At 43.0% G+C, this 9,546-nt stretch overlaps 1 protein-coding gene, 1 long non-coding RNA gene and 8 other non-coding genes across 10 annotated transcripts; 1 reads left to right on the top strand and 9 right to left on the bottom strand.

Annotated features, from left to right (window-relative positions):
- Positions 1-1,182: 1,182 nt before the first annotated feature.
- trnaa-agc (transfer RNA alanine (anticodon AGC)) lies at positions 1,183-1,255 on the bottom strand. Its single transcript has one exon. It is a non-coding gene; the product is annotated as a tRNA-Ala (tRNA).
- A 112-nt stretch (positions 1,256-1,367) lies between these two features.
- Positions 1,368-1,440, bottom strand: trnaa-agc (transfer RNA alanine (anticodon AGC)). The gene has a single exon. It is a non-coding gene; the product is annotated as a tRNA-Ala (tRNA).
- Positions 1,441-1,635: 195 nt separating this feature from the next.
- Positions 1,636-1,708, bottom strand: trnaa-agc (transfer RNA alanine (anticodon AGC)). The gene has a single exon. It is a non-coding gene; the product is annotated as a tRNA-Ala (tRNA).
- A 111-nt stretch (positions 1,709-1,819) lies between these two features.
- Positions 1,820-1,892, bottom strand: trnaa-agc (transfer RNA alanine (anticodon AGC)). The gene has a single exon. It is a non-coding gene; the product is annotated as a tRNA-Ala (tRNA).
- Positions 1,893-2,004: 112 nt separating this feature from the next.
- On the bottom strand, positions 2,005-2,077 carry trnaa-agc (transfer RNA alanine (anticodon AGC)). The gene has a single exon. It is a non-coding gene; the product is annotated as a tRNA-Ala (tRNA).
- A 67-nt stretch (positions 2,078-2,144) lies between these two features.
- trnaa-agc (transfer RNA alanine (anticodon AGC)) lies at positions 2,145-2,217 on the bottom strand. Its single transcript has one exon. It is a non-coding gene; the product is annotated as a tRNA-Ala (tRNA).
- A 106-nt stretch (positions 2,218-2,323) lies between these two features.
- trnaa-agc (transfer RNA alanine (anticodon AGC)) lies at positions 2,324-2,396 on the bottom strand. The gene has a single exon. It is a non-coding gene; the product is annotated as a tRNA-Ala (tRNA).
- An 81-nt stretch (positions 2,397-2,477) lies between these two features.
- Positions 2,478-2,550, bottom strand: trnaa-agc (transfer RNA alanine (anticodon AGC)). The gene has a single exon. It is a non-coding gene; the product is annotated as a tRNA-Ala (tRNA).
- A 176-nt stretch (positions 2,551-2,726) lies between these two features.
- Positions 2,727-8,925, top strand: LOC125972561 (P2Y purinoceptor 3). Its single transcript, XM_049726320.1, has 3 exons — positions 2,727-2,811; positions 6,714-7,150; positions 7,255-8,925. Exons 2-3 carry the CDS (start codon positions 6,717-6,719, stop codon positions 7,928-7,930), a joined length of 1,110 nt encoding a protein of 369 aa, XP_049582277.1. The 5' UTR covers positions 2,727-2,811; positions 6,714-6,716; the 3' UTR covers positions 7,931-8,925.
- On the bottom strand, positions 5,089-6,647 carry LOC125972577 (uncharacterized). Its single transcript, XR_007482855.1, has 2 exons — positions 6,433-6,647; positions 5,089-6,126 (listed from the first exon to the last, which is right to left on the bottom strand). It is a non-coding gene; the product is annotated as an uncharacterized lncRNA (long non-coding RNA).
- Positions 8,926-9,546: the final 621 nt, after the last annotated feature.

Genomic DNA, 9,546 nt, shown 5'->3' with positions numbered 1-9,546 from the left:
AATTGTAATTACTGCATCTGTACATAGAGAAAATTCAAATAAATGGCATTCCCAATACATGTTAAAATTATGCATCTTGGTTTTTCCCCTGCTTCTGAGGAAATAATGAGATTCAGACATACTGATGAAACTCTTTCACTTCTCTTCTGTCTGATCTCAGTCATCTGACTGGGTTTTGCAACATAAACTATCACTCTGATACAAGTCACAAGTGCTGACTAACAGATTTTTTCCCCAGAAGGACTGTGCATTATCAATAGCCAATTTGGCATTTGCAGAATTTTTACTTCACCAGCGAGTTGCAGGGCACATTCGTATATAGACGAACAACCTGTCGCACCCATCGGCACGTCATCAAGCGGGAATTGACACCACTTTTCACGCGAGTCAGCGACTCACTTTAGGAAACATTTGTATTAAATGAGTTTTCCCATGTTTTTTCTGTATTCATTGTAATATAACGTAATGCAAAAATTTTCAGTATGATATGAGCAGGTTTGCGTGGGGTGGGGGGCCAGCTTCACGCAGGTCAGTTACCTGTTCATTTGGCCGGGTGAACTCTGGATGACCCATGAAATACTTTCATAACTAAAAAACCGTTGCAGCACAAAGGATTTTTTTTACGGCACAAACCAGCACAAACGAAACAAACTATCCATCCATCCATCCATTTTCTGAACCGCTTAGTCCCCACAGGGGTCGCGGGCGTGCTGGAGCCTATCCCAGCCGTCATCGGGCAGTAGGCGGGGGACACCCTGAACTAGTTGCCAGCCAATCGCAGGGCACACAGAGACAGACAACCAATCGCACTCACACTCACACCTAGGGACAATTTGGAGTCTTCAATCGGCCTACCAAGCATGTTTTTGGAATGTGGGAGGAAACCGGAGTACCCGGAGAAAACCCACGCGGGCCCGGGGAGAACATGCAAACTCCACACAGGGAGGGCCGGAGGTGGAATCGAACCCGCACCCTCCTAACTGTGAGGCGGACGTGCTACCCAGTGCGCCACCGAGCCGCCGAAACAAACTATTTTCCTTAAATTTTGCATGGGGTGGGGGGCCAGCTTCACGACGGTCAGTTATTGTTGTCAATGTACAGTTCTATATTTTTTGCTTGTTATTCTTAAAAAGCAAATATCAACTCCAAAAAGTGACAAAATACCACACAAAAAAAAGGTAATGGAGGATGCGGGTATCGATCCCGCTACCTCTCGCATGCTAAGCGAGCGCTCTACCATTTGAGCTAATCCCCCGTACTACATCGATTACGTATACATTTGACAGCGTACATTATTTCATTCCAAAACAGCCGTGAATAATACCGCTCTAAAAAGTGCATGTCACCAACCAAAATTTTAAAAGCTTTGGAGGATGCGGGCATCGATCCCGCTACCTCTCGCATGCTAAGCGAGCGCTCTACCATTTGAGCTAATCCCCCGTGTTGTAGTGTCCCAGTAATATTACTCTAAGAAGATAATAAGCACGCGCTAAAAAATTGGAGGATGCGGCATCGATCCCGCTACCTCTCGCATGCTAAGCGAGCGCTCTACCATTTGAGCTAATCCCCCATGCCTTCGTGCTCCCGTAATATCACTCTAAGAAGGTAATAAGCACGCTCCAAAAAAAAATGGTGTGGAGGATGCGGGCATCGATCCCGCTACCTCTCGCATGCTAAGCGAGCGCTCTACCATTTGAGCTAATCCCCCCTACTGAACTGACTTATTAGCCGGTCGACAAGTTAAATAATATCACTCCAAAACCGAAGTGGCCGATACCACTCTTAAAAGTGTATATCACCACCTAAAAATTAAAAGACTTGGAGGATGCGGGCATCGATCCCGCTACCTCTCGCATGCTAAGCGAGCGCTCTACCATTTGAGCTAATCCCCCACTGCTGAACTGACTTATTAGCCAGTCGACAAGTTAAATAATACCACTCCAAAACCGAAGTGGCCAATACCACTCTTAAAAGTGTATATCACCACCTAAAAATTAAAAGTCTTGGAGGATGCGGGCATCGATCCCGCTACCTCTCGCATGCTAAGCGAGCGCTCTACCATTTGAGCTAATCCCCCGTGCCTTCGTGCTCCCGTAATATCACTCTAAGAAGGTAATAAGCACGCTCCCAAAAAAAAAAAGGTGTGGAGGATGCGGGCATCGATCCCGCTACCTCTCGCATGCTAAGCGAGCGCTCTACCATTTGAGCTAATCCCCCCCTGCTGAACCGACTCATTAGCTAGTCGACAAGTTAAATAATACCACTCCAAAACCAAGAATACCATTCTGAAAAGTGTATATCACCACCCAAAAATTAAAAGTCCTGGAGGATGCGGGCATCGATCCCGCTACCTCTCGCATGCTAAGCGAGCGCTCTACCATTTGAGCTAATCCCCCGTGCTGTACAGTAATCGTAGCCAGACCAGAAAGTAAATAATACCATTCTAAATGCCAGCACTACCCATAAAATAAAAAGCTTGGAGGATGCGGGCATCGATCCCGCTACCTCTCGCATGCTAAGCGAGCGCTCTACCATCTGAGCTAATCCCCCGCTGTAGGACGTTCAGTGGCCCAACTATAGAAATCTTTATCGCTTTTTGCTCACCATGCGAATGCGTCACCAACTGTCTTACTTTAGGCCAATCAGGTCGGGAGCTCGCCATAACATCGACCAATCAGCGCACGATATAGGTTCACTACAACGATTTTTGGCCAATCAGCACACGATCTCATTTTCCACATTTTACGGTGCACCTCCCGAAGAAAACATTCGGAGTAAGACATCAGCAGTCATCGACAACTGTCTATAAAGGTAATCATTATTCCTGTTTAACAACCAGATGTGTCAAGTGCATCTTGCATCTTGTTATCACGACATTTTAACTGTGGGGAAAACGCACCGCTCGTAAACGCGTACCTGTTGTCACAGTTATCATTATTTTACGTTTTTATCCTACTACCCCTATGCTAAGAACTTGTTTATTATTTATCAAACAAGTTTAAGTGTATCATCTGCAAGCCTGCCTGCGCTAGCTGACAACTGCTGGTCTGTGCCATCCCCCAAAAGGTTTAACTGTAACGTATTTGTTGGAGTGTATATTTAAAACTTTATATACGATAGTTTTATAATGTGTGTTCTTTTACATGGGAGATGATTGGTGTGGAACACTTGTACAGTCACATTGTCATGGTTAACCCAGAGAATGGGGGTCGGCTGTTGGAACAAATAGATGAGGAGGTGCAGCAGGATGAAGGATTAGTGGAGGAGGAATATGAAAACCTCAAAGAGCCCATCCTCCATGTCGCATCCCAGAGCATCCCAGTTCACATCCAGAGCCCTCAGGCCATCAATCTGACACCCCACTCCTCTAAACAAGAAAGGTCATTCATATATATTGTATTATATGATTGCAGGTTTAATCAGAGGGAGCACTCAGGAGCTGATGTGCTTAGACAAGGCCTTACTGGAGCTGGATGAGGCTCCTTCCACATAAGGGTCCAAGCATGAATTTTAGTAGATTGAGAGCCTTGTGTGGAAATAAGTGAAAACTCAAGTGCACAGGTGCATGCCCCGTTGGTCCAATCATGTCGCTGTTGGTAAGACGACACGACAGGGAGTGGAATTGATTCCCGCATTCTCCAGCTCATCTTTTGCCAATTGTATTGAGACACATAAGTTGAATGTGGGGCAACAGATCGCTTTTACTGGGCCTCATTCAACTGGCAGGCACAGAAGTGGGTCTTGTTTTTCCTTTGCTTTCTGATTTTCATGTGAGGACTTGCATGGAAGAGAAAGCCGTTTCATGTTTTCACTTCTCTTTTCTTGTGAAAAACTGGTGAAACCAGAACGATGCCAAAATTAGGTTATTTCAGGATAGAAATCAGACCTTTGGTTTCATGTTACTGCTTTTCGTTATCGTGGTGACAGGAGAACTTCACTTTGGATGGAACAGAACAAACTACTTAACTTTCACCTTGATTTTATTTTACACTTGCGCAAAATGACTGTGTGGATTGTATTTGGAAACCACTGCAGTAAATGAAGTAATATTAATATATCTAAAAAAAATAATAATTAAATTAACTGAATAGTGATTTCATTCGTTTTTCATTTCCCCAGAAAGGGTTGATCACGCCCGTTCTCAAAATGGTTCTTAACAGGACTTAGTGAATCATTGTCTACTTTATGGCTCAGTGCAGAGACATGTTCTAGCGTCCACTGGCACACTTCCCTAACTCAGGAATTACGAAATTGCATTCCGAGAAGCATCAAACACATCGACACGGACATCCACACACACACACACACACACACACACACACACACACACACACACACACACACACACACACACACACGCACGCACACACACACACACACACACACACACACACACACACACACACGCACGCACACGCACATACTTCCAAATCGCAGACAGTGTAGGCATGCTTGCACGTCTGCAATCTTTTTGAATTGTGAAATATACCTCTGAATCATTGTCTGAAGAGAGTTGATGTGTCAGTGTTTTGAAATTATTGACACTGCTAAGCCGTTTTGTCACATAACAGAGTACAAATATTTTGTTACTCAAACTAAGTACCGTAATTTCCGGACTATAAGTCGCGGTTTTTTTCATAGTTTGGGTGGGGGGGCGACTTATACTCAGGAGCGACTTATATATGTTTTTTTTTCACAAATTTTTACTTGATCATTAAGACATCACTTACAAGTATAGTTGACCACTTCCCATGTTATTTTTAGTATAGTTGATCACTTCACATGCTTTTATTTCTTTATCTTGAACATATTCAAAACATAAAAAATAGAGAAAACATCAAATAAAGCAATTAACACTTTAAAGCACCATATCCAAGTCCACTGTCTGCTGTATGTACACTTGCTCCATTTTTGCTCCTCTTATATTTATTATTATTATTTATTATTATTTGTTTATTTATCATTTATTCAATACTCTTATTTATTCATTGTTAGTGCCTTCTTGGTTTTTTTTGTGTTGCTTGTATGCATATGTGTACTATCTCACCGAGGGATAGTGGAAATGTAATTTCTATCTCTTTGTGTGTCTTAGTATATAAAAAAATATATCGACGATAAAGCAGACTTTGAATTTGATAAAACAACCAAAAAAAATTATATTTTCAGACGAAACTGGATGAGGGCGCTCTAAATTTTACCGTTGGCCGTGACTCATCAACTGGGTGGGCTTAAGAAAAATGGCACCAAAAAGAAACTCATATTTTGCAGGTTACAAACTTCAAGTTGTAAAATATGCAGCTGAAAACAGTAATCGAGCAGCAGAAAGAAAGTTTGGAGAACCGTGATGTACCAATGGATTACTATTTCAAGTGACGTCAGTAGCGCGGCGCGCCGGTTGTTTACATACAAACGTGCCCACACAAGGACTACCATCATTAGCGGTGATCATTTCTAAGTGACACGGAGGACAAAGAGTTTGAAGGAATTAAGGATTTGGAGTGACATAGAAGGTTTGAAAAACTATTATGGCTTTTACGCACGCCCGGTCTCTACTGAGTCGGGGGCCGACGCTCGGCCGAGTGGCTGTCCGCGAACGGTGCGCGGGGCTCGGACATGGCCATTACGCACGCCCGGTCTGTCTGGAAGTCCACGCCGCCACACGCTTGGAAGTTTGTTTTGTTTAATAAAGAGCCGTTTACCAAACCTACGTCGATCCTTGTACTTTGTTAACGCTACAATATAGTTATATAGTAGATCTGTGGAATAAAGACGAGGCTGACGTCAGGGCGCACGCGCGGCGATGTTGACAAAGGACGAGGAATTTGATCGATGGATTTAATGGAATTAAAGTGCACGGATGGTTTGATAATATTATTGGCTTGTATTATAGTTATTTAAAATATAGTTTATCTATCGTTATATGAGCCTGTGGAATATTTTGAAGCGCAAGCGCCCTCAGCCGTGCGCACCCATTGTTGACAAAGAACGATCGATGGATTTAATGAATTGGAGTGACACCGATGGTTTTATAAACATGTTATTCATGTAATAGTTGTCCTTAATCACTCTATATGTTACGTCAGGTCCGTTCTCAGCTCTTTGTTTGTGTTTGTCACGTTAGCATACCTATCGTTTAACCTGTTGTTGCTATTTAATGAATTGGAGTGACACCGATGGTTTTATAAACATGTTATTCATGTAATAGTTGTCCTTAATCACTCTATATGTTACGTCAGGCCCGTTCTCAGCTCTTTGTTTGAGTTTGTCACGTTAGCATACCTATTGTTTAGCCTGTTGTTGCTATTTAATGAATTGGAGTGACACTGATGGATTTATAAACATGTTATTCATGCAATAGTTGTCCTTAATCACTCTATTTGTTACGTCAGGCCCGTTCTTAGCTCTTTGTTTGTGTTTGTCACGTTAGCATACCTATCGTTTAGCCTGTTGTTGCTATCGTTTAGCCTGTTGTTGCTCGTTCATGACTGTTTTTGGTGTGGGATTTTGTCGAATAAATTGCCCCCAAAATGCGACTTATACTCCGGAGCGACTTATATATGTTTTATTTCACTTTTTGGGGCATTTTATGGCTGGTGCGACTTATACTCCGGAGCGACTTATAGTCCGGAAAATACGGTAAACGTTTCATATATCTGTATGGTTATTTATATTCCTACTGCAGCAAGATGAATGACTGTTTGTCTCTTGTCCAGGTTATGAAGATGCCATATTCTATTGAATCCCTCACAGCTGAAAGTCTGACCTCCAAAACCTTCTCCCTGGGTGTCTTCAACATAAGTGTCCAGCCCACAGATCAAAAGACAGCTGTCGCCCTGCTGGCCGTCATCGCTAATGTCAGCCGACAAGGAGTCCCACGTTGCACTTACAAGGAGGACTTCAAACGTATCCTCCTTCCGGCCGTGTACACATTTGTCTTCCTGCTGGGCCTCCCGCTGAACTTTGTCGTCATACTAAAGATATGGAGGAGGCGGCCCGGTCTGTCCCGCAACAACATCTTCATGTTCAACTTGGCCATCGCTGACTTCCTGTACGTGACGTCACTTCCCCTGCTCATCTATAACTATGGGAGTCATGATTACTGGCCCTTTGGCGAGTTTGCCTGCAAACTAGTCCGGTTTCAGTTCTACAGGTGAGGTTCATGTTATTAGAAGACGTACGAAAAAAACAAGTCCGTTATTGTTTGCTGGTTTCAGAGTCAAATATAATGTCTTGTTTTTTTTCTTCTTATAACAGTAACCTTCACGGCAGCATCCTCTTCCTCACCTGCATCAGTGTGCACCGCTATATCGGCATCTGTCATCCACTGGCCGTGTGGCACAAGGAAGGCGGCCGGAGGCTGGCGTGGCTCATTTGCGGAGCGGTGTGGCTGGTGGTGGCCCTCCTCTGCGCGCCCACATTTCATTTTGCCTCAACGGGGATCCAGCGCAACCGCACCGTCTGTTACGATTTAAGCACGCCAAAGCAGTCCGTGCACTACTATCCATACGGCATGGCCCTCACCTTCATCGGCTTCCTCTTGCCTTTTATGGGCGTGATGATGTGCTACTGTAGAATGGCCCACGTCTTGTGCCTCCCCGTTTCCTACCGATGCGTCAACAACGTACAGACAAGGGACAAACGCGACAGGGCGGTGAAAATGATCATTGTGGTGGCGGCTGCCTTCTGCATCAGCTTCCTGCCCTTTCACCTCACCAAGACTTCGTACCTGGTGGTGCGCACGCTGCCCAGTGTGTCCTGTGAGATCAGAAACCTCTTTTCTATCATCTATAAGAGCACCAGACCGTTTGCCAGTATGAATAGTGTTCTAGACCCCATTCTTTTCTACTTCACTCAGCCACGGTACAGACAGAGCACCGAAAGGTTTGTTCTCAGAGTCACCACCCTCAGGCATAATGACAGAACTGCATAAGTCAACATTTTTTGCATATCTTGTATCTTACATGTGTAAAATAGTGTGACTAGCTTTAGTGATAGAATTTTATTTTTACAAGCCAAATCACTGTAAATGCCATATGGTCAGTTGAAATGAAATAATGCACTAGGCTGAAGCCTGTTTTTGTATTGAACATCTTTTATATGTATGTATATACATATTTCCTTCCTTAATGAGCACTGTGAATTTCATACTGTAAAATTTCATGGCCCTCTCAAGCTAATCTGTTGGTTGAAGTGGTTCTAATAGAGCATGTCAGTTGCATTTTTGGAAGACTGTAAATTCCAGCAACACGTTGGTGGATATTGTGAGCCTAGACTATATTGTTCAGTATTATGTTATCTTCAGCAATATTGGTTGGATGGTTTTGAGGTTCTGCCTGTTTTGATGTTGCCTTTGCTCCACTAGGTAGCATTAGTGTCCTTTCATTTTGACGTGTAAGAACCATACCAGTGTACTGTATTTGTTGTACGATGCTGTGACATTGCACAAGAATAAGTTGTGTTGACCTGTGTATGTTTACTTTTTGCAATATTTACTTTTGTGGGTTTTTTTCATGTGTCTTATGAGTGTTCAGAACAGTGCCAAAACAACCTATATGTATAACATGGAATAACCTTGAGCTAGCATCAACAATATAATTCTATTTTTGTTTTAAGGGAGTTAAATATGATGCTATTGTTTTATTTGTGAAAAGTTTTTGGGGATACTGGCGCACTGGTTAAACCTGTCACTTGGATTTTTTATTTCTTATGAGCATTTTTTTTTTTTTTTTTTTACATGGATTGGACAGCTGTAAGCAAAAGGGAATTTATGAGAGCCATACATTAGAAGGCACAACCAACTGGAGCTATTCGTTTTTTAATGTGTTTGTTTCGCTAAACGGTTGATTAATTGATTTGTAAAATTAGAAGAGTTACACAAACTAATATAACTTTACAATACAACCATCCCCCATACTTTACACACAATTGTACTTTGTTGTTATACATGATCTGGTGAGCTCATTTTATACATCTCTCTGTCATACTCAAGATTAGCCTGTAGAGGTCCATATAGCCCTAGTTAACCTGGTGGCACTGTGTAAATTCCCCTTCAGAACAAAACACTGCGTAAAGTAGACAACTTTATGGGGAGTAGTACCACAGAGGCCTTATTGTGGAGGAGTGAAAAGGGATTGTGAAGGCTGCCAATTTAACACAATCATCTTTGAGCTGCAGATATGTTTACCTAGAGTGGTGCACAAAAGAGATGCACGGATTTACTGTGGATTGAAGCAAAAATTGGACAGTGTTGGCTTTGTCCTGCCAATTAGCGCAATGCTTCTGTGGTTACTGCAGTACATCCAGTCCCTTCTTATCAAAAATAGTTAGTTGGGTGGGGGCGTGGGGGGGTTTCCTCTCGATCCCCGAGGGGGTTATGACAGCCCCTATCCCCTAGTCCCGCCCACTCCCTTTTGCCCTATCTCAGGCATTAACATGTACAAAAAACAACACAAGTCACGGAAATCCAAATAATGCCTAAATAGGGATCCACAAACAGTTTCAGGGAAAGAGCAGAGATGCAAGGGTGACCAGCTTAATGGGCACACG

The sequence above is a fragment of the Syngnathus scovelli genome, chromosome 7 (genome assembly GCF_024217435.2).
Source record: "Syngnathus scovelli strain Florida chromosome 7, RoL_Ssco_1.2, whole genome shotgun sequence".
NCBI classification, from domain to species: Eukaryota; Metazoa; Chordata; class Actinopteri; order Syngnathiformes; family Syngnathidae; genus Syngnathus; species Syngnathus scovelli.
This window is presented reverse-complemented; position numbering and strand designations above follow the sequence as displayed.